This window comes from Phaenicophaeus curvirostris, chromosome 1 (genome assembly GCF_032191515.1).
Source record: "Phaenicophaeus curvirostris isolate KB17595 chromosome 1, BPBGC_Pcur_1.0, whole genome shotgun sequence".
Classification (NCBI taxonomy): domain Eukaryota; kingdom Metazoa; phylum Chordata; class Aves; order Cuculiformes; family Cuculidae; genus Phaenicophaeus; species Phaenicophaeus curvirostris.
Window position 1 is genome coordinate 40,154,951 of NC_091392.1, and position 23,779 is coordinate 40,178,729.

At 42.5% G+C, this 23,779-nt stretch overlaps 4 protein-coding genes across 5 annotated transcripts; 3 read left to right on the top strand and 1 right to left on the bottom strand.

The window, feature by feature from the left end:
- Positions 1-385: 385 nt before the first annotated feature.
- Positions 386-7,880, top strand: LOC138716606 (osteocalcin-2-like). Its single transcript, XM_069849769.1, has 4 exons — positions 386-580; positions 2,423-2,458; positions 4,582-4,651; positions 6,169-7,880. Exons 1-4 carry the CDS (start codon positions 514-516, stop codon positions 6,296-6,298), a joined length of 303 nt encoding a protein of 100 aa, XP_069705870.1. The 5' UTR covers positions 386-513; the 3' UTR covers positions 6,299-7,880.
- Positions 7,881-8,575: 695 nt separating this feature from the next.
- Positions 8,576-13,191, top strand: ART4 (ADP-ribosyltransferase 4 (inactive) (Dombrock blood group)). The gene is given in 3 exon segments (XM_069854102.1): positions 8,576-9,067; positions 11,355-12,081; positions 12,879-13,191. Coding segments are annotated over 3 exon segments (873 nt in total). The 5' UTR covers positions 8,576-9,016; the 3' UTR covers positions 12,974-13,191.
- A 648-nt stretch (positions 13,192-13,839) lies between these two features.
- On the bottom strand, positions 13,840-14,481 carry C1H12orf60 (chromosome 1 C12orf60 homolog). The gene has a single exon (XM_069854900.1). It carries the CDS (start codon positions 14,479-14,481, stop codon positions 13,840-13,842), a length of 642 nt encoding a protein of 213 aa, XP_069711001.1.
- Positions 14,482-15,659: 1,178 nt separating this feature from the next.
- SMCO3 (single-pass membrane protein with coiled-coil domains 3) lies at positions 15,660-20,322 on the top strand. Of its 2 annotated transcripts, none has more exons than XM_069854144.1 (2): positions 15,660-16,375; positions 18,599-20,322. In XM_069854144.1, the coding sequence occupies exon 2, from the start codon at positions 18,613-18,615 to the stop codon at positions 19,288-19,290; it is 678 nt and encodes a 225-aa protein (XP_069710245.1). In that variant the 5' UTR covers positions 15,660-16,375; positions 18,599-18,612; the 3' UTR covers positions 19,291-20,322. The 2 variants fall into 2 exon arrangements, with proteins under 2 accessions (XP_069710245.1, XP_069710236.1); XM_069854135.1 differs by having other exon boundaries at positions 18,596-20,321.
- Positions 20,323-23,779: the final 3,457 nt, after the last annotated feature.

The window sequence follows — 23,779 nt, forward strand, 5'->3', positions numbered from 1 at the left end:
TGAAACTGTCTGAAGTGAAAATCTACTGTGTGTTTGCCCTACGCAAACAGTTTTATGGATTTCTTTACCTTCAGAGGATTGGATCATCATGAGGTGGGAAAGCAGGATTACTGTTGGGTTCAGTCTCATTTGATTTTCCACATGGGACACCTCCATCAAATGAAACAAGCTGCTTGCTTCAGGGTGTTCTGGTCTCTCCTCTGCCTTTCTGGCAAGATGCTGGATGACTTTCATGTTTATAATAAAGCTGATTTTTAATCCAGTTGGTTTTCTTCAACAGTCTGAAAATCTGGAAATGCTACGTGTCCTGAGATAATTGTCAAAACAGCTGCCAGGACCCAATACCTCCTGGCACAAAGGATTGACTTTGTTTTGGAGCTCAGACACAGGAACACAAGCCAGAGATTCGATCTCTCCAGGCGATCACAGGATATAAAGTTCTGCCCAAAAGCAAGCTTTGGAGAACTTCAGTAACGCTCTGAGGTTAGCAAGACTAGTGCAGCCAAAGACGATATGAAGAGTCTTCTGGCACCTCTGATTGTGACTCTGGCCCTGGCAGTGCTCTGCTATAGTGAGAAAGGTAAGAGGGCGTTTTCCTGGGATGGCTCCTGGGAGGGCTGTTCAACCCTTCAGCTTGCTGCCAGCCTTCTATTTGTCTGGGAGAGACGTACAGCTTGAGGGGTAGGAGGTGCACCACTTGACGTTGCATAACTTAAGATCTTTGTTGGAGAGATAGAGTAGTGGAAGAAGGAGGGCCTGGGAATAGAGAGCTTCATCTCTTCCGGGGCGCTTCCTTCCACTGGTCAGCTCCCCCACCAGCATTTCCCCCCTCCCTCTTTCGAATGGCAGCATTGAACTGAAGCAGGGAATTTGAACATTTTAATATGTCTAAGCATTAAACCAGTTTAGCATTTAAGTGAACTGGCAAAGGTATGCTAGATGCTGACTTTTGAGTAAGAGGGTTGAGTTGCAGGCAGATTTCTGTCAACCACGGGGAGACAGATTTTTTTGCCTACCAGCCCTGGAGTTCTGTAGGATCACAGAGACAGGCACAAACTCAAGGCTTCATCTGCAGCAAAGCGTGGGTTGCGGAGAATTTCTGGAGGGAAAAAAAAGCCTCCTATTGTTCATTAAAATAAGAGAGTCTTCCCACTGAAATAAGAGCACATCACATTCTATTGACAGTGTCTTCATGATGAAGAGAGAGTAATGTAGGGGCAGCTCCATAGTTGATGAAGAGAGAGGAAAGTGGGGAAGAACAGAAAAACAAGGGTTTTCCCTTTACATCAGGAAAAGAAAAGCTGAATAGGAGAGATGTGTCTTTTTCTGTATTATTTCATTCAGAGTTAAATTTTCTTCGGTTCTTGGCATCACATAATATCATGATTCAACACTGGCAAATGTATTTTGTTTGATCAATGTTTTCCTTCTATCAGTCTCTTTCTCACTTTTTCACTCAAGTAATTATCTGCTTTTGTTTAGTCATTGTTATGTTCCAGAAGGCTTAATGGCCTTGGAGTAACTTTTAACTTTACTTTTTTTAATTCCAAGGAATCTATACATTGCTTAAAAATAGAGCTATTCACAACTGTTTTCACACAAAGTTTTTGTTTAATCACAGGTTTTTTTTTTGGTCTCTAGAGTCCTTTTTCTGCCCATAAATACACTTATGCCAAATACCTGGGCAGAACTGACACTGTTGAAATAAAGTGTGTTGAAATAGCAGAAGAAAAAAAAAGTGAAATAGGACAGTGTGGGAGAGCCAACATTAGGATACCTTCCATTTCTTTTAGAGGATGCTTTCCTTGGGTGTGTGGAGGGAGCATTAAGGATTAAGAATGGGAATGAAGACAAAAATACAGTGTGCAAATTCCTGTTGGGACAGCTGGTAAACCAGATACCTCAACCGAGCCAGAAAGCTGTGAGAAAACAGCTGTTCCTATTTCTTAGCCCTATTTCTCTTCCCTATCAATGGCCTGTGATTTCTCTCTAGAGTTAAGGAAACCTCTGTTTCCAAGGACAGAGATGATACTTGTCTATCTTCAGGTTCTGTTCAAATCTGAGGTTTTGCTCAAATGGTCCCCTAGCTCTAGCTTTACCTGCTCTTAGTAAGGGTAGGGAGGGACAGGGAGGAAGGCTTTCCTCCAGCATCCACAGTGACTGTATGTTTATTGTGTCATTTAATCTGGCTCAGAGGAAGTTGAAATTAAACAAATCCAAGCATAATGGGTGAGTTTTGCTGTGGTGGACAAGTCTGTGTCAAAATGATGGGTGTTAATAAAAACATTTGTGGAGAAACAGAACATCTTGAAAAAAAATGGGGGAAACTGAACTGAGACAGTAGGCAGAGGGTTTCAGTTACAGAATGGAGCAAAGGAGGAGAACTCACAAATAAACTCCTTTCTATCTGTTTGTCTTCCAGATCCCAAAGAACCCTCAGGATCTCCCAGTGCTGACAGTGAGTATATTAATGTGACAAATGTTCAGCTCCATTCTCCTGCATCTGTTATCCTTCTTCCCTTTGATAGGTTTAAGGGACAAACAAGAACCATGCTGAGTCCTTCTAGTAGTTCCCCTTTTGCTCCTTCAGTGGTGCAGTCCCTGAGGTGCAGAAGCACCTGCAGTAGAGAGACTGCTCATAGCGGCAGGAGACATGAGAGAGGTCAGCCTCCCTGCACCAGCAGCCTAGGATTGCTCTGCGTGTGCTAGTGCCATAACCTGCACCTCCACAACACTTGAGCAGCCCTTGGGCAAGACATGAGTCCTGCTGGTTGTCAGCAGTGGGATGCATCTCTCCTTTGTGAAAGAGATTGATGTGGGTGGAGCAACATGATTAATCTCCTGGCTTCTCTGAGCTGGACTTAGGGACCTATCCAAAGCAGCTGCTGTGTCCCCAGGGTGTTGAGAGAGGAATTTGACGAAGGGCCTCCAGGCAGTGGTGCTTTGGATTCACTGAGCAGCCAGTCTCATGCTGAGGATCACAGAGCAGAAATGTTCAGTGCCACATGGCAAAAGGCTGTGGCATCCCTGCCAAATCCAACAACCTGGAGAGCCCAAAAGCAAGTGTCTGCCTTAGCTGCTACTGAGAGCTGCAGTCCCTCCTCTGTCAGGTCACATGAAACACAGGAATTTGCATATCTTAGGATGTCCACAGCTTTTGCTGCAAGCTGATCCTGGCAGAAATCTGTACAGAAAATTGTTCTTTTTTTTCCTTTTCTCTCCTTTCCCGTACTTTAAAGGAAAACATTGCTGCTGGGTAACATGAAAGCTAGTATTTCTCCATTGAGTTAATGCAAACACAGATTGGGAAACAGAAAAACAAAAACAAAAACAAAGAATGTTCAGAGAAAGGTGTTGATTTCTTACAGATCATTAATTGACATTTTCTGCATAGCTGATATTTTGATCCAGACTAAACCCCATCTTGCTTGAGATGGGGCATCTGCCAAAGAGAAACATGATCAAACTTCTCCCAAGTGACAGGGGACAGGACAAGAGGGAATGGCCTCAAGCTCCGCCAGGGGAGATTTAGGCTGGACATTAGGAAAAAATTCTTTACGGAAAGGGTCATTGGGCACTGGCAGAGGCTGCCCAGGGAGGTGGTTGAGTCACCTTCCCTGGAGGTGTTTAAGGCACGGGTGGACGAGGTGCTGAGGGATATGGTTTAGTGTTTGATAGGAACGGTTGTACTCGATGATCCGGTGGGTCTCTTCCAACCTGGTTATTCTGTGATTCTGTGAAACTCCCCATGATGGTGAAGGAAGGGAACAAATCCCACTGTTTCCCTACAGACAGAGAGCTTAGAAAGTGTTTTCATGTAGGGACAGTGACAGTTTGCCAGTTTCTCTGCAGAAACATGTACTAGTGTGCAGTTGCCTGTGCTGCTGGTGTGCTAGCATCTGTGCACACCTTCAAGGGACCAAATAAACAAGTGCAGTGTGTTAGTAGAGACCAGGGACTAATGCTGTCAAGGCAGAAAGACCTCTCATGTTCCCCAAGTCCTGCACCAACTTTCTTTTCACTTCCTGGATGTATTTATCCCTGGGTGATGTTTATTGATCGCCTCCTATGGAACTCTGCATGTGAACATTGATATTTCCATGTGCCTTCTGTTGCTTATGGCTCATTAGATGCATTTTTAAGGCCTGGTGGTTTGTACCTCACATCACTCTCAGTCTGAGTCAAAATCTAGAAAGGAAGCTATGGCTAAAGTTAAGTGGGCTAGGGAAAGAGAGTGCCATTCCCTTAATTTTATCCTTATTTGTATTTTATTCTGTCATGACTTTGCCTTATGCACATGTGCTGTGGAGTCAGATCACTCTGTGTGATAAGGGAACTGAGTTTACGTCAGAAGAGGCCCTTGCTCCATGTAGCTGTGCAGACTGGAGTGAGAAAGGAGCCCTGCTATTGGGCTTCAAGTAGACAGCAGCGTACACAGAGATGAATGGGCAATTAGGATGGTTTGTGGCAGTCATCTGCTTGTGAAGAGAGTAGATGGTCCGTTTTCAGAGGTTAGACTGGTCTCTGTTTTTCAAAGACCATGGCCCTGTATATCTAACCTTCTGTGTTCTCTCTTGGTAGGCATCAAGATTAAAAAGGAAGTTGCCAATGCCTTTGTGAAGAGGCAGAAGAGATACACCCCGTATGAATGGTAACAACTCACAAGTTAGGCTGAGAGCTGGGCTCTGGACCTGTTCTGAAGAGTGGGTGGGAAGGCAAGAGGACATGACAAAGCTTTAATTTGTTGTATATCTCTTTTATAACCTTCGCGTGTTAAAGCAAAAATGCTGTAGGAGATACTCAGATAAATGGTTCTTTTTCATAAATATCCATTTGAGAGCTCATAGATGGCCTCTGACGTTTCTCCTTGGTAGGATGATGGTCAGAGCTGTCTGAGCTTGTGGAGGTAGCAGGCTACAAGTTAGAAGCTGCTCTAACCTGCAAGGTCATCAGAGCCAGTTTCCAGGATAACGAACATCACAGAGCCTTGGTCATTGCCTCTGGCTCCCTACAAAGGAAGCACGGCTCTGTTGCTAGGATGAGTCTAGAATGGAATAAATGTTCTTTCTGAAGCTGTATATTTTTACATGTATTTTTGTAGAAATCCTAGGTATAAACATTTGGAGCAATTTGAGGTCATGCAATAATTTTCTTCACAAATTTCCTGGAAGAGGTCATTAAGCCCCTGCTTCATGTAGGCCTGTGCAAAAAGAATTCTTGTTAAAACCATCTTTGGAGTGGAAGGACAATATTTTTTTTAGATAACAGAAGATTGAGAGGCCTCATCTGTAGAGAAGAGGATCAGAATATTACAGCAGAGGAACTAGCTGATGTTGAAACCTGCTGTGGCTGAAAACAAGATGGAAATCAGTAGCAGCAACTATATTGTCTGCTATAAGCATTAATAAAGAAGGTCTGAGGTAGAGAGACATCATGGCATATTATTTGATCATGAGGTAAAGGTAGTCTGGAAATACAGTTGGAAAAAGTGCAATTCAAGCCTGTGCAGGGTATTTTCAATACAGAAACAAAATAATGATACATGAGATACTGGTGGGACTCCTGTAGGGGTGCATACCATCTTCAGGAAAGGTTAATCAAATCTAGAAGAGGAGTTGAGAAGAGCAGCCAGAGTATATAACTGACACTGAAATATTTGGGCTTGCTTAGCCTAGAAGAACAAAAGCTGAGTGGGGATAGTATTGCTGCCAACAACAGAAGTGAGGATGTTGAGAAGAAACTGCTTAAGCTAAAGGAAAACAGTGGCTAGCCGGAAAGTGAGCAGAAACTGGGTGCAAATAAAGGTAAGCAGGAAATAAAAAAATAAACATGTAATAAAATAAATGCACAATGGAAATAATAATAACAACAAAATCCTGAGTAGCTGGGAAATACGGTTGAGACAAAAATTCCCTAACCACTTCTGTGGTCTCCTTTCCTGGTAAAACTTCAAGTGCATTTGTTTTAAGTTGGGTTCAATTCCAACTTTTATCAGCATTAATCAAGTTGTACATCCCCATGTCAGTAGATGACTAACTCACCATGAGACGTCCCCTGTTGGGTCATCCTTAGGAATCACTTTTCTCGTATCAGTGTCCAGGGTGTGAAACCTCTCCAACTGCATCAATTGAATCTGCAGAATCATATCTCTTTCTTTGTCTACTCCAGGTACTATGAGTATTACAAAAGCCCAATGGAGCGGATGCATGAGCGTTGTGAAAACTATCCCCCCTGTGACTATCTCTCTGACCAAATAGGACTTTCCATGGCCTACAACCGTTACTTCGGGAGATACTAAGGATGGAATGGTCACTTCATTAATTTTGCTTGGGACCACTTGGCCAGCTAGAACAAGGCAATAATTATCCCACTTGTTGAGCTTCCATTAACTTTCTTCCTTTCATAAAAAAATGTTTCTCTTCAGTTATCTTTGTGGTATTTTGAGTTTCACCAGAAAAGATTGAGAAGACTGTCTTAGATCCTCCTATGTGAATTCCCTTGATGCAGCAGGTGAAAAAAAAACCTGTGATTCCTCTAAAGGAAATCAATATACACCTTAGAAACTTAACAAGACCTTTTGTCCTTCTCTACAAAATGCATGAGTATTATAGGACAACGCCATAAAGCATGTAAATGTGGAGGATATGATCCTGGGATGATCACTGGGAAGAAGGTGGAACAGCTGCATCCTGATACAATGACTGGGAAATTACAGTATTTTGAAGAGGAATAATCACTGTAAATACATGCCAATGTAGGATCATTTTGTAATGAGAGAAGAGTGGAAATACTACAACTTAGCCAGAAATCCAGTTCTGGTATGGTCTTCTGATTATTCTGTCACAAGATTTGCCTGTATGTTGATAAATCCCCAAGGGTGTGTTAGATGATCCCTTCCATTTGTATGGTTCATCCAGGACTGTCTGTAAAAGGTAACTTGGAAATCGCTTGTTTTTTTCTGGTGAAACTGAATATATCCAAGCACAGCAAAATAAAAACCAAACAAAACCAAACCAAAACAAAAACAAACAGAAACCTGGTGCTCTCTGGTGCTTTAGCATTTATGCTTGAAATTAAAAGTGCTTGAACAGCTCCAAAAAATGCAAACAGACAAAAAGCAATAAACTTTATGAAATAAAAAGAAAATTTGTTCAAAGATAGACTGAAGCTTGGTCAGTATTTGTTTTATTCAATGCAGCTTGGACCTCTGATATAACACACATGTGTGTGTTTATATACATATCCTCTCGTATGCACTGCTTTATTCTGTCCCTCTGTATAAACAGTCTACCTTAGCAGCTTTCTGCACAGCCTCCTTTGATGTGCTCTGTCAGCTTTCCTTCCCTGAGAGGTAGATACCTGATTGATCTCCAAGGTCAGCGACTGCTGAGTGTCAGAAGATGAAGAAAGACTGAATCTCTCTGGACCTCTGTATGCTGGTACAACCATCCACAGCTGCTGATCACAATAAATACTGCTTATGTAGACCAGATTGGTGTGCTGCTTCTCTCTGATCCTCTGTACAATCTTTATCTGCACTTAAAGAGAAGCCTGGAAGGTAAAGCCTGCTCCTATGAGACCTTAGGAGTGGGATCCAGGTGCGTGAGGCTTCTTTCTCCCCTCTTCTGCCCCATTGTAAACCAGAAGTGACTACACTGAAACTCAGGTCATGATCCTAGTACACTGTGACAGTGAGGGAGAGGAGAGCCAGGCTTTTCCTGATTGATCGTCTACCAAGTTCAGCATTTCTCTGAAAAACCTTGCCCTGAAGTAAGGACATGGGATAAGTCCACAGAGACGGCTGCCAGTGTGAGTATCTCTTGTTTGGCAAGCTGCTATGACTTGCACTGACTACACTGACCTTGGCCAAAGAGAAAACCAGTTAGTTAGTACCTTTGCTTCTCTTGGTCAGACACCTGGGACTGGTTCCCCTATTGGCATAAACCAATAAAGCTGCACTGCTCACATCAAAACTCTCCTCAGGACATTATCTAGTAAAAACAAACAAAATGCTCGTTGAAAGCTGTGAAAATTTTGCTGGGAAAAATATTAGAGAGAGAAATGAAATCCTAATAGCTGCTGTACTAATAAGTTTGGGATTTGCTGTTGCATGGTTTTATCTGCTAAATATAACAGAAAAATCAAGTTTCCTCTCTATATTTGCATGTTTCTTTTAGTTTTGCACTTTTTTCTTCCTTCCAGTAAATATCTTTTTCTGTGAAATTGCACACAAAAGCCTTGATCATGTTAAGTGCTCTCTGCCACCAGATCTTTATATGAAATAAAGTCACGACAACCTTTGGGGATCTGCCTACACAAATCAGATTACAAATACACTGCTGGACTGGAGGAGCTCGATTTTCACCTGTCAATGCACTTTGAAGTACCAGTATAAATCCTCTGCTGCCATCTTATGGACATTATATTTATCAAAATGGGGATGTGTATGGTGTATGGATATACCTGGCAGCCCTTTCTTAGAAACCTGGGGAAACTAAACAGGAGAGGGACAGTTATGTTATCTCTGCTTCCAGATGGGATCTTGACCTACCCTGCAGTTCTGTGTTGGCTTTATCAGAGCTCTGCACTTCTTCAAAAGGGCTTTTTATGCTCTTGACCAAGAACTGTTTTCCACCTCATCCTAACACATCACTCCTCAGGAGAGAACTGCCTTAGACTTCTCCAAGCTGGACTTTTCTTCCTTTTTGCAAGAACACTAGATACCTTGGAATTAACTATATGAAAGGCATCTGAACCATCTGGAGCTGATGCAACAAGACCATTCCTTATGGATCATGGACACATTTCTACCAGTAAATTGTATGTTTGGTTTGATTAATGACTTCTGAATTGCTGTAAGAATGTGGTGACTTTTTCTGAAGAATTGTCACCAAGACCTTAGTGCAAAATTCCAACTGCAGAAATTTCCATTTCAAGAGAAAAAGGGAAAGAAACAGATGTAAGTGACCTCTACTTGAGCTCAATGTTCTTTACAGTGTCTTGAGCAGACACTAGCATGCCAGTGCTGCTGGCTAGCCTTCCATTCCTGATCTTCTTGCAAAGGCTTGTAAGAAGAGGATAAACATTGTTCTTTATTTGATGTGGAGAAATTGATCATCCATCTGAAATAACCCCTTTCTTTTTTCCTCATTTGAAACATGATCTTTAAGTAGCTTTAGGTTCAGCTTAAACTCTTCTTCTTTCGTTTACTCTGTTCCATTTCTTACCTGTCCTAATTCCTTTTACCTACTTGGCTGGAAAATTCCTCTCATTTGGAGACAGGTTGTGTCTGTGAGTAGATCACATGTTCCTTCACTTTTCCAGCCTGTCTCAGCAAGGGCTCTGACAAAAGCAGTGTATTGTTGGATGGGACAGTAACAATATTGCTCTTTTCCTTATGACTGCCTTTTAGCTTTTCTTTAAAGCAATTATGGTATCATGGAGAAAGAAACTGAATCCTTGTATATGGGCCAGTATAATTTCAGAGTCTAAGGTGTTGATTTGGTTATATGTCCAGGACGAATACTTGAGATGAGGAGAATATATACTTGTAGAACTCAACGGTCGACTGACTACAATACTTTACTAATCTACTAGGAGATTAAAAAAAATAAAAATCATAACTCACACCATTTCTTAGGTTTTATTACACAAGGTTTTTATTAATATGAAATGCCAGAAATAGGTAAGTAGTGTGACACTTCATAGACAGGATATATTAGAGTTTATTTTCCTGTTACAGAATACAGTTGTGTAAATCCTTCCCATGTGTTTACTATTTATTTGCATGACAGGTCCAGCTGGCCTCATTGAGACAAACAGAATGAATAAAATATAGGCATAGTGCTACTATATTGTCCTTTACTGAACATCGTGAACTGAAGCTAAACATGTATAAAAGGTATTACAAGATAGGAAGAAGAAATTCACCCTTGAGATAAGTTCAGGCTGCACTGCCCTGAGTACAGTGTTTTGCTTGTTCTTTCCCTCTTCAAAATCACTTACTCATCATGAGCAGAATATTGAAATAAATGCATCATGAGTCTGTCTTGCAGACTTTTTACACGTTTGCCCACTAAAGGGCAAACTCTCCTGCAGTTTTTAGTGCCACTAACCCACAAATAAGAAATCTGGCATCCTGGCTGGCACTTTCCTTAGGTGGGGCTTGGACAGTTACCTGAGGTTCTCAGTGGCAAGTGGAGTTCCCCAGGGCTCGGTGCTGGGTCCAGTCCTGTTCAATGTCTTCATCAATGATCTGGATGAAGGCATCGAGTGCACCCTTAGCAAGTTTGCGGACGACACTAAGCTGGGTGGAAGTGTCGATCTGCTGGAGGGTAGAGAAGCTCTGCAAAGGGATCTGAACAGGCTGGACCGCTGGGCTGAGTCAAATGGCATGAGGTTTAACAAGGCCAAATGCCGGGTCCTGCACTTGGGGCACAACAACCCTATGCAGTGCTACAGACTAGGAGAAGTCTGTCTAGAAAGCTGCCTGGAGGAGAGGGACCTGGGTGTGTTGGTTGACAACCGACACCCAGCAGTGTGCCCAGGTGGCCAAGAAGGCCAATGGCATCTTGGCTTGTATCAGAAACGGTGTGACCAGCAGGTCCAGGGAGGTTATCCTCCCTCTGTACTCGGCACTGGTGAGACCGCTCCTCGAATACTGTGTTCAGTTCTGGGCCCCTCACCATAAGAAGGATGTTGAGGCTCTGGAGCGAGTCCAGAGAAGAGCAACAAAGCTGGTGAAAGGGCTGGAGAACAGGCCTTATGAGGAGCGGCTGAGAGAGCTGGGGTTGTTTAGCCTGGAGAAGAGGAGGCTGAGGGGAGACCTCATTGCTCTCTACAACTACCTTAAAGGAGGTTGTGGAGAGGAGGGTGCTGGCCTCTTCTCCCAAGTGCCAGGGGACAGGACAAGAGGGAATGGCCTCAAGCTCCGCCAGGGGAGGTTTAGGCTAGACGTTAGGAAAAAATTCTTTACAGAAAGGGTCATTGGGCACTGGAACAGGCTACCCAGGGAGGTGGTTGTTTCACCTTCCCTGGAGGTGCTTAAGGCACGGGTGGATGAGGCGCTGAGGGATATGGTTTAGTGTTTGATAGGAACGGTTGGACTCGATGATCCGGTGGGTCTCTTCCAACCTGGTTGTTCTGTGATTCTGTGATTCTGTGATTCTGTGATTCTGTGATTCTGTGATTCTGTGATTCTGTGAAAGGGTCAAAGATGCCTACCTGCTGTGCTTGCTCTACCAATAATGACAAAGAAGGAAGAAAAGGGTAGGTAAAAACCTGGCTTACATCCATAGAGATATATAAAACAGTAACACTTTCGATGCTAATCTTCATTTGCTTTTACACTGCAGGCTGTGTCCCACCTCATGATGGATATGGCTCTTCATTCCTTTGATGACCAGTATCTGGGGTGTAGAGAGCAAGTAATGGAAGAATTGGAGAGAGGAGACTATTTCCAAAAGGAAATAGCTGCTAACAAGGACTATTTGAGTGTTTGGAAAAAGGCTCAGCTGGCTTTCTTAAAGAGCCCTGTAGGTCTCCTGAGGGACATGCATGAGACTCATGCCATAGTGCTCATGGCTTACACCATGAACTTTTCCCTGCGCTGCCAGCTGAACTGGGCCACATCTATAGCAGGAAGGCCTCCAGAACACTACAGACACAAATTCAGTTTCAAATATTTTCACTTTTACCTAACAACTGCTATCCAGATAATGAAGAAATGGCAGAGCAGCAAGGAGAGCATGGGAAAAAATAAGTGCTACCTGGTGCACAGAGGTTTAAAAGACTTATATATTGAGGCCATGGTAGGCAGCAGGGTGTGATATGGTTGTTTCACCATCACCTCCTGCCTCTGGAATGAAGCCCAAAAGTTTGGGAACGAAACTTTGTTCACAGTGACCACTTGTATGGGAGCGGCTATGCAAGGCTTTTCTTTCTACACATCAGAGAAAGAAGTTCTCATTCCTCCTTATGAGATATTTCTTGTGAAAAGTTTTTTTCGGACACAGCATGGTAACCAGTTACATCTGCACTCTGTGGGGCACTACAGCAAGTACCACTGCCAGCTTGTGGAAGGTATTGTATATAGCCCTTCATGCAGAGGGAATGCAGGATGGTCCACTCTCAAGTAACCCAAAGATCCCTCACCAGCTGCACCTACACGGGGCCAAGCTCAAGGCCGATTTTGTATCTTGTCCACTGTGTTTGCCTACAAGAGTAACATGACCCAGTTTTCATCTGTGTATTTTGAAACCAGGGAGCTCACCACAGCTCACTAAAGATGAATCTACCTGATACATATCAGGTCTCAAGGTTCTCTGCAGCCTCTGTTTATTCTATCTGCCACTGCAAAAACGTCATAGGACACAAGTAGTTGGGCCCCCAGTAATCCTACTGCAAAGACAGTACATGAGATTTGCAGGCAGATTGAATTCATATATTTAGTCTGGTGGTTTGCAAGACTGACAGACTTCAAGCCTCAGGGCAAAACCATTGCTGCTTTAGTTGTGTTCTCTCTCCTGTGGTGGAAGGGAGGAAAGGCATCTTGGTAATGCAGACTGTGAGTATCCTGGCTACAGAGGCAACTATTCTGAGCTGGAAGAGCTCACTAGGCCTGTTTCACAGCCCTGTCCTTCTGTGAGTCTACAACCAACACAGGACTGTTGAGTTTGTCTCTCTGAGCCATAGTGCACCAATGCAAGCTTTGAGCACAAAATAATCATTCAGAAAAGAGTGATTTGTGTCTGGACCTAAGCCAAAGTAGCAGGCAGACTTAGGGAAATGGATAACGTGGCCAAAGACTGTGTTAGCAAGTGCAGGAAGCTCTAGACAGCCAAAAGTGGTCTAAATGAATGCTCTTTACTTTCTTTCAGCTTCAAGAAGCAAGAACAGTGGTCCCGCTGTCCTCGCCTCTGCTTTTCTTCCTGGTGTAGTTGGAATTTTCTTGCACATGGTCCACAATGACTGATTTCCTGGCTGCATCCAGGTATATAGATCTGAATAGCAGGCAAGAGGAATCCACAGGAAATCGGTGTTAGGAGTTCCTGTTGTTCCAGAAGGTTCAACCTGCCCTTTGTTTATAGCTGCAGCCTTACAGGTGAGATTAGATTATTAGACCTGGTTCATCAAAATAGACATTCCCAGGACCCATTCAGATAGGAGGGCTGTTACCTTCAACTTTTCTGAAGAGTAGGGCAGTGACACTCTGCATCGTAGGTAGCTTTTCCCTTAGGCATTCAGAAAAGACACATGGACTTCTGACACTAGTTGTTCCATACAAGCTTGGTGTTGCCATTCCCTTGAAAATCCAGCAGCAAGGAATGTAGAACTTATGCACAAGAGCAATACTAGCTGTAGAAATGTAGTCACTTGAGGAATTTTGATGTCTTCAGGTTTTAGTAGAGAAAAGGGGAGAGTTGAAGGCTTAGCATCTTGTGTATTGGATTTAGGTGTCTGTAATGGCAGAAGCCATCATCAAATCAACTAAAACCTAGTGCCATGTTCTGTGAAACTGAACTACTGCCCCTGAAATCCTGATACATACTTGCTGAGGAAGCTATAACAGAATTAATACAGAACTATTTTACTATTAGTGTGTTTTCTGCCTGTATTTCACGTTATGTTCATGTGGCTTTTGGTTTACCAGGGAATTCAAATAATAAGCTGTCAGAACTTGATTTTGACCCCTAAGTGCTCAAAGATATTAAGCCCAGATTTCAAAAATAACATCAAAAAAGAAATTATTAGAAGCACTTGCAGGTACCTTTTTAATGTGTGTTCAAGCATGCATGAGAATTACAAGAATCAATGTGGATTTATGACATATCAGTGCATTTATGCTTCTTGCTGCTTATCTCTTATTGTTGGAACACAGGCTTCAACCATTTTAACAAAGGTTTGGAATTCTTCACAAGGAGGCTTCAGCACCATGAAAGCCTCCTCTAAGTAGTCAGCTGCTATTTTCAGGCTTTTTTTCACAGATCTCTGTTCTTGAAGTATAGCCCGTATGAAAAGAACAATTGAAGAGCGGGAGTGTAGATTGAAGCCAATATGTTTGGAGATTCCACTGGAGCTGCCTTCTGTGGTACTCAGTGTCTCATTTTGTTGCAGCATCTTCACAATATCAGCATAGTCTATGATGAGTTCTGATACTTGGATGAATAAGGCAGATGAACTCGATAACTGATAAACAGCAGAAACTACAGTGCCAAGGATGTTGTCATGTTTCAACATCACTGCAACAAGTACACCCATGATGCTTTCAACAACTCCCTTGTAAGTGTCAGAGATTTCCTTTACTGCGGTGATCCTGTCCTGCAGGGTGGTGATGGGATTGGAAACCTTAGCTGTCAAACTGTGCTTGATGCTCTCCTCTACATCTTTGTCTTTTGTTTCTATGGTGGCTTGCATCTCTTTCAAAGCACCGAGCATGAGCTCCAGATTATCTTTAATGCTGAAGTGTTCTTTTACTGGCATGATGGCGAAGTTGGTGCCCAGATGCGTATTGAGAAGTCGGAATATTTTGTTGGTTGAAGAGACATAGAAGTACACTAAGTCATGAAGATTATGGCAGGCCCTGACCAGCCTTTCTTTATCACTTGCATGAATATGATGGGATAACATTTCTGGCGTGTGTTCTGATTCTGAAAAGCAAACAGAGGAAATCCAGAAGTCACAGGGGAATAAAGCTGGATATATTTTCAACTCGAATGCTACATTTCTGAAGCTAATATTACAAATTATCAACCTATTTCACCCACTCTCCCCCAAGACATTAAAGTTAGAAGAAAACATGGAAAAAGCTCTTTGTCAGCCTTTGCAGAAGTCTTACCAAGTAGGCCAGCAAAGTATTGTGTAAACAGCTGCAAGTATCACTACACTTATGCAGCAGGAAGTATGACTCTGACCTTCAGTATGCAAACTGGAAGTACTGTAAGTGAATTATTCTTGCCTTTTAGTGTTTATTGGTAAATTTATGGGAGTCCTAGCAAATAATCTACTTCACATCATTCTTAGAATTATAATCCTTCACTTTGTATATAGTGGTGGGTCTACACAGAATGAGACTCATATTCTGGGAAAGGGGGAATAGACATGGCAAAGTCAAATGCATCAGACATCTACACTCAAGAGAGGAAGCAAGTGAAGACTGAGTAATGTAATGTTTTGTCAAGGTGCAGTTTTCTGTGAAATGACCTATATCTGTCAGTTCATACAGTGGCTAGATGTTGCAAGCATCTCTTGATAGGTGGAAGCATAAAATGTTCTTCTTGCTTGGACTCCCATCTTCCTAGCATTTTGACTACTAAGGAAGCCATTTACTCGATTTACTCCAATATTTGAGGAAGTATTTTAGGACTACATGGCATTTTTACTTAATAACAGGAGTCACAACTAATTGATGACTGCAGAAATGTAATAGTTAAATCACTGTTGTTCTCTCTCAGCTCATGTCTTCATGCCTACTGTTCTGAAAACAAGGGGAATTAGGTCCTCTGGACCTGGGTTCAATATAATAGCTCAGCTTTCGGGGAAAAACAAGCTGGAAATTGTGGAGCACTCATTTTATGTTTGGTCTTTTATTTGCATCTGAGGATTCAACCATTCTGTACTCGGGAGGCCACATTTGTGAGCACAGCCTAGTGAGCAGCAGGTCTGTATTTCTAAGAATCAGAGCATGGAAGATGTCTAGCTTGGATGAAAGCAGAAGTACAATATTGTCTTACTGGGACAGGAAAAGCCCGTTTTCACTGTGTGTGGTATCTATTACCCTATTTGTGTGGGACTGTTCAACATGTCTTCTGTAATTTTCAAATACACAAAACCAGTCATGGCAACAATTCATTATTTCAAGTAACAGCTGCAAGCATTAGAATTTATTGATTATACTTATAAACAACAGAATTTTATAAATCCTAGTACAAAAACTAATCCTGTATCTGTATGAATGAAAAGCACTCTCCCATATCTTTTATGTTCTAAGAACAGCAAGTTCAGCTTTCAGCTATGGCTGTCGGTACCTGTGATGGTACTTTTGTCCTAGGCAGAGGGATTCACGCAGAACTTACTCTAACAAGGAACAGAGGCCTTTGGATGATCTAACAATTGGGAACTAACATGAAATAAACTGAAATGTGTTCAAATTGGAAGGAAGGAGAAAGGGGGAAGAAAATTAAATTAATCTGAGTAAACATCACACAATAGAATTAATGACAAGCAGGCAGGCAACAGGACCCAGCTGAAGCCCAGGCTCTGGATCCCTAACTCGTCACATGCTGCTGGAAAGCACGAGAAGAACACAGAGGAAAGAGAATGAAGTCACTGTCCTGTACACATTCAACTGATTGCAGGAGCACTCAAACAAAATCAGGTAAGCAATCTAAATGTTTAATTAGAAAAGCATCTGAAGAAAATCTCCCTGGAGCTGGAGAAATAGTCAGAAATACGCAGATATATGTAGCCTGCCAAACTCTAGAAAGTAAATATAAAAACTAGCGACAGTGTTAATGTGAAGAGGTAATTGTAGGATTAAGAGACAGAATCTAGAGCAGTTATCAGAAGCTGAAATAATCATGTGTAAATAACAGATGCTAGAAGTCTCCTCCACACTGTATAATACATTAAATGTTCGATGAAGTGCTATTCCTCTTAGATTATTTTGTCTTCTCAGTTTCTACAAATGAAGAAAAACAAATGACTTTTCAACAAAACATCACTAGGGTGGAAAGGATCTAATATCTCACCAAGTCAGAGAGCAAGCCAGCAACATCACTGAGGCAGGACTGGTTTGAATCCATACTTTGTATTGACATGGCTTTATGATTCCTGAAAATCAGAAACCTTTATGGTACTTTGCTCCCTCCAGCTTGAATGAAAAGAAAGATGTGTTAAAGAGTTTTTTCTCTTGACAGAGCTACAGGGTAAGCGGCTGGAAGAAATGTATAACTCTTGCAAAATCTTGTGGAAAAAATTCTCTTCAGGTTGGCTTGTATTTCAACGTTGAGACTCAAAGTGGGCCAAGTGACTGTTGGAATCATTCTGGTTTTCTAAAGTGATCTTGGTGGGGAGAAAGTGTTTAGTAAAATACAGCTGGATGAGTTAATGTCAGATGATTTGGAGCTAGCAGATAATGTAAGAGCTACAAAGGACCAAAATGACACAAAGGTATCTTTTTAAGACAACAAATCTAGCTATTCCTCTCTATATAAACTACTTGTATCTGTAACTGTGATATATAGGCACTAACAACAAGAAGAGTTTTATCCTTGAAAAATTCAAAGCATTGCATAGAAGTGGCCTGGCTTTGCAATAAGAGGGCTGAGAACATAAAAGTACCAGCAAAGAAATGAGTCATCCTACTCATTCATAGTTTGCCCCTGTTCCAAATACACATTTAAGTCAAAATAATGCTAAAGCATTTTTACTTTGCACCTGGTGATGGCTTAAAGGGAAGTGGCACAGAATTGATTACAGAAGCTTAGTTATGAGGACTAACTCCATGATCACTGGTTACTCAGTCACTTTGGATTCTGTATATTGACATATGTGCATTTGCTGGGACCCAGTGACAGCTCAGAAGAGAATGATGGCCATAAGGATCAGACGGAGGAATCAAAGAAGTTAAATATTGTGCATTGGTCTGTACAGTGATAAGGAACAGCTAGATTCTGCTCAGTGATGTCCTAGGAGCTTGGTAACCACCTGCTGATATTAACTCCACACAGGACACCCTGGCTATGGAGGGACTGTGGCTGCACAAGTGGGAATCTCCTTGCAAGCTGGTGCGTGCTGCTCCAAGGCAGTCTGCCATCACAGGCATCTCACTAGAGCTGGTGCACCCCACAGTGCTTTAGCAGCATGCTCAATATCACAGAGCTGTTTTCAGCTGTTTGATGTCCAGGAGTGAAAAAACAATGGGAAATAAATCACGGCATTAGGGAAGTGAGTGAACGATGGGGGAATAGAGTTAAAGATCAGAGAATAAAATACAGTGGGACAGGTACATAAGGTGACACTGGATGGGATGGTTTTATTTTGTGTAATTTTACTATTCTCTATGAATTCCCAAGTATGAGTTTATTAGGAGAAGCCCAGAGTTTTATATAGCAACATTTTCTCTTGAATGTGAGAAGAGCTACACTGGCATAAAACACCCTTATGTAAACTGTGCCCACGCCATTTGTCATCATAGTTGATTAAAAATCAGATGCCACTAACTGGAAAAAAAACAGGCTGATACAAAAGTGTGTCTAGAACAAGCCTTTCATTTCAATGGCTTATTTTGGATTTGCTGATTAGATGAGACTGTTCCATTTTTTAGTGAACTACTGTGTTCGCTAGCTTCTAGTATATTCAGTTTTGTTGGTGAAGAATGACCCATGTTCATTTTACTGACATGCTAATTACAGTTTTGTTGGCTATTTTTGTTGCTCTGAGTATGCCCAATATCTTATAATGTGCTATGCTTTGGGATTTGTCTTGCTGAGTATAAAAGGTGAGGCAGAAACAAAGAAGTCTACATTTCAGTGGTCTTTAAGGGCTAGGGTTATGTGTGTTGGACAGTCTAAGAGATGTTTTTTCTCTCTTGAAGTAGCCTATTTCTGAAGAATGGCACTGAGTGACCTCCTTTACCCAGATAATCCCAAGAGAAGACAAGAACTGATCAATCTGCACCAGGAATTGCTCAACTGCATGTCCATAAATTTCCACGCTACAAATGAGCTGGCTGGAGTACTGAATGCACACCTGGGCTGTACCATTCCCCGCATTCAGATGAGAGAGAGCAGCACTGTCAAGGAAAACTGTGACATCATCATTCGAACGATGAGTGAGATTCAGCATCAGCTACAGAAGATTGATAATGACATGAAGGAAAAGCTAGAGCCTGTGCTGTACCAGCGGCTATATGACATCAAGGAGCCTGAATTGGAGAAAATTGCTATAGCTCATAAAGTTTTTTCCATTGTTCTTGGAGAAGCGACTTCCACAGCTGGGATGGTAGCTGTCAAACTACTCAGCTCCAATTTTATAACTCTCGCTGTGAGCAAGCTCATCAGTCTCCTTGCGCAGATTGGGGCATCTGTTCTTGGGGGAATCAGCATCACCATCCTCGGGCTTGGCATTGAAATGATTCTCCATGCCATCCTGGGAGCCGTGGAGAGGAATCAGCTTCTGGAAGCTGTGAGAAGCTATGAGAAGCACCTGGATGAGTTTAAAGCAGCCTCAGAAAAGTACCAGCGTGACATACAAGAAGTGGCTTCTTTGGTGAGACAGCAGGTTCAGTGAATCAAGTTGGAGTTCTCTCTCCTGTTGTGACAGTGGCTGCAGCAGCTATACCTTCAGAAACTTTTTTGATTCATTATGGGAAATGAACTACCAATGTTTTTTTCTCTTACTAGTGGTGGCAGAGCAAGACATGTGACAGATCAGGGAACTGGCATGGAAATATATTAATAGGGAACTGATTTACAGATGCTTCTGGGAGGCAATGCTTCAAACCCTTTGAAATTCTCCTTCAGCTGTTTTCAGGAATAGATGACCCTGAACTGTAATTTGCATTACAGACAATAATATTCCCTGCTGAAGCTGCAGTGGTGAGGAGCTGTGATTTTTCTCTTATTGTGTTTCTATATCAAAAATGACTACATGACAGGAGAGAACAATTTCAACAAGCCAGTCCATGTCTTCATCTGGAGGGCTCATCAGGACAGTTGTGGTTGCTAAACTCAGCGTGGATTAGTTCTAAATCTGATAGCCTGAATTCCCTGTTCATAGAAGTGCTTACAAGGACTAGCTGAAGCATATTTAATTTCTATTTCCTGTCCTATCCCTGCCTAAGGAGCCAGCTAGAGATCTTCTTTAAATAAACTCTAATCCCAGTAGATTAACAGGTGAGAGAAGCATGGGCCTACAGGCAAATGCACACAACCTTGTCCTGCAACGGAGAGATACCAGCTGTAGCATTTCAGGCATGTCTGGCTGTGAATAACCTCTTATGCTCAGTAATGCCCCACTCCTACCATTCCACAGGTAAATATTCAGTGCATAGTTGCTGCTTTGTTGATTGAAATGGGATTATACACATGTGCAAATGCCTGTAGATTACAGCCTTATTAATGCACTAGATTTATTTTCAAGTGCTTTACCCAGACCCACCAATATCTGGCTTCCAAGAGTGTGCTCAGATTCTGCATTTCCCTATACGCTACCAAATGACTTTATTTTTCAGATTTTAACAACAAAGCTGGAAGCAGGAACATAACTAGCACTCTCTTGCTCTGATTTGCTGTTTTGCTTTTTTTGCTTTGATGTTTGAAAAAAAAAAAAAGGTAATTTAGAATTAATAAAAATGTACCTGAATATTACAAGGCCTCTCTTTCCTGTACTGGGTTTGGTTTTCATTTATTCTGTCTGAAAAACTGATTTTAAATCATATAATGAAAAAATATTAAAATCTTCACTATAGATGCAGTTTAAATTTTTTTTTATATCTGTTATAGACTAATCTAGTAGGATTGTGTATATGTTCCTTTTTTTTAGCACCAGCTTCCCCCATACTAAAAGCATACACAAATTCATACTTGTTTATTAAAATTCAATATTAGCAATATTAAACGATTATAATAAGAAATAGATCGTTCTTGTGAAAGCAAAGAGGTGGGTGAGATTACAACAGGGAAGCTCTCCATTGGCTTCGTAACCCTTCCATTCTGGGTTTTGGTGTTTGTTCCCCACGACAGGGTTCCCATCTTTAATTATCTTTCCTGACTCCTCTTTGCTTTTCTGTTCCAAAGCCGCTAGATGGCAATTAAGCTGCTGGTTCTCAAGCAGCCATCAGGGAGAGAGTCCAGGACTGATAAATTTGGACCAGCACAAGCCACAGACTGGGCGTTATGGGTCAGGAGAGGCAGTTCAGAGGAGGCAAAAAATAACTGCCTTGCCTTCCACGAATTACTGGGGTGGGTGACATGGTGACCTGAAACATCGTTTCTCTAAGACAGGACATCTCCCATCTCCTGACACAAGTGGCAGTTTTAAAGGTACTTGTTTAGAGGTGAGAGACTTTCAATCAGCAGAACAGCAATAGCTGAGTGTTGTTCAGGCAGCTTATCCACATCTTCTAGAAAGAAAACTCTAAGCAGCATCAGGGGAAGTGACATACACAATGAGGAACATAAAGATTTCAATTTACCTCTTGATAGACCCTTGTTTCTGATGGGCTTAAAAGGAAGCTGATTTGCCTGCAACAGCAGCTGTGGCAAGTGTCATGTCCATAAGATGCTGAAGATGTTGGAAGCTGGTGGGCAGCAGCCTGTCCCTCAGCTTACAATGCAGGAGGCTGTGAGCTCACAAAGGCCAGGCCAGCATCCCCGGCCAGCTAGGAGGGCCACCTAATAGAGGGTACGGTAATATCCAGCCACAATAAAGTGGTTTTTTAGGTAAAAAACTTGCTGATCAGCTTGGGATCTTCCCAAATCTTTCCTCCAGCTCTAGAAATAAGAAAATTAATGCAATTTGCTTGCATTACTTGACAGTTGTATGTTTCTTTTTATTAGTCATTTGTTACTAAACTGGATGCAGCACACATTTAACCAGCTAGATACATGGGAGAGCACTCATCAGAATAGAAACAGTTTAGCTCTGTTTCTGCTTGGTAACTGAAATTCTGTCCCACAAAATATGAAATAATTCCTGCTCTCTGTATCCCTCTGACCACTTTTACACTCTGTCCTCCAAAGATGTCATAACCATTCTGAGGTTAACCATTCTGCTGATACTTTTCCTCTAAATACCCTGGAGCTGCCTCTTGGCATGAGAGAAGTACCAGGTGGAAAATGTGAGAGGACTCTTGTCCTCCAAGACAGCGCCAAATCAGGAGACACTGCTGAGAGAAAGCAGTTACAGCTGCAGCAGTACCGCTGAGACAAGAATTATTATAACAGAGGATCTGCCATTTTTCAAAGCCTTAGCTATCAACCTCTCCAGCGATGTGCATGGCCAGAGCGTTACCATCATACCCCCTCAAGCATTCTCCCTCTGCTCAGTCTGTTGTTGTGGACAAAGGATTAAGAACTAAAACTAAACTGTCATGTTCCAAATAAGAACAGCCCCAAAGAAGAAAAGAAACTGTAAACCAGCCAAAACCAGTCTCACCTGCTTTCCAGCCTTCCTAGAAACACTGGAGGGTTGCAACCAAAATCTGCCCTGCAACAAATTCTTTCTGGTAGCAAGAATAGTATTAAAAAAAAACCTAAACAGGCTAAAGAGGTACAAGCTGGGGCTGTCTCTGCTGTGTACCCTATGAGCAAGACTCCCTAAGCACTGAGACCTCCTGAAGCCCTGGCTCTGAAGGTGCTCCTGGGCCGGCCATCTCACTTGGATTCTGTGCTGTCTGGGATTAATAAAGGTGTTAATGTGATGCACAGTTTATAGTCTTGCTTTTACCCAACCTGCAATGATTCTTCTTAAAGTTCCAAATTTGCCAAGTAAGTCTCTGCTATTTGAAAAACTGTAAGAATGTCATGTAGCAAAGTGCATCCACACAGAGCAGAGGGTCTACAAATCCTGCTCAGAGATCAGATTACCTCTGTTTCCAGGTGCATCTGTGCATAGAAAAATGTCCTTCCTATACCTCCCCATGGCATGTCAATTCTTTAAGCCTGCACCCATATTTCATTTCTTGTCCCCTCCTTATTCCCAGCCACACAGATCGTATCCAAGGAGATGTCCCATGTATCTTTATCCCGGTTCTTCATTTGTCTGTGGACTTTTGCTGGGAGAGGCACTTTGGCAATGAGGACAAACAGTTCCCAACTACCAAGTGTTCATCAGCATCTGCAAAGCCGGTCATCACTTTGCTGCAGGGGCTTTCATGGTGGGTGGGCTACAGGGTAAGGCAAGCAACAGAGCAGCTCCCATTGTCCCTGCTGGGTCCAAACTAGCTCTCCTGTCCTCTTTGTACAGCCTGAGCTGACGAACACCATCTTTTCTCCAGTAGTTCCCTAAACAGCAGCTGGCACACATGCCTAACACAGGGATGCCAGCCTTGCTTACAGTGCTGCCACTAGGCCAAACCCAACAACCAGCCCAGCACAGGAAGGACATGAATCTGTTAGAGCAAGTCCAGAGGAGGACCGCAAAGATGATCAAAAAGATGCAGTATGGAGCACCTTGCCTTTGAGGATAGGCTGAGAAAGTTGGGTTTGTTCAAGCCTGGAGAAGAGCAGGCTCCATGGAGACCTTATAGCAGCCTTCCAGTACTTAAAGCGGACTTATAGGAAAGACAAGCAGGGGCTCTTTATCAGCAAGCACAGTGAGGACAAGCAGGAACAGCTTTAAGCTGAAAGAGAGGAGATTCAGATTAGATCTTAGGAAGAAGTTTTTCTGTGAGGCTGGTGAGGCACTGGAACAGCTTGCCTGGAGAAGTCATGGATGCCCCATCCCTGGAGATCCTCAAGGCCAGGTTGGACGAGGCTTTGTGCAGGTGGAAGATGTCCCTGCCCACAGCATGGGAGTTGGAACTGGATGACTTTTAAGGTCTCTTTCAACCCAAACCATTCTATGATCCCATAAGAAACGCACGTAGCATCTGGATCCATCTACCAGGAACTCCCGCTCCCTCAGTGCTTTGCCTTTATTCCCCACAGAGTCTTCTCACCCGCCCCTCGGCTCTACCTTGTTCCAGGACAGGAAGGCATTTTGTAGGATCTCCCCAGGAGCGCACACAGAGGGAAAGCGGCCGCACTCCCCTACCCTAAAACCACCCGCCCCCCGC

Coding starts and splice junctions, on each gene's coding strand:
- LOC138716606 (XM_069849769.1), top strand. CDS start 514: ATGAAGAGTCTTCTGGCACCTCTGATTGTGACTCTGGCCCTGGCAGTG. Junction 581..2,422: donor GCTCTGCTATAGTGAGAAAG/GTAAGAGGGCGT, acceptor TTTGTCTTCCAG/ATCCCAAAGAACCCTCAGGA. Junction 2,459..4,581: donor AGGATCTCCCAGTGCTGACA/GTGAGTATATTA, acceptor CTCTCTTGGTAG/GCATCAAGATTAAAAAGGAA.
- C1H12orf60 (XM_069854900.1), bottom strand. CDS start 14,481: ATGCCAGTAAAAGAACACTTCAGCATTAAAGATAATCTGGAGCTCATG.
- SMCO3 (XM_069854144.1), top strand. CDS start 18,613: ATGGCACTGAGTGACCTCCTTTACCCAGATAATCCCAAGAGAAGACAA.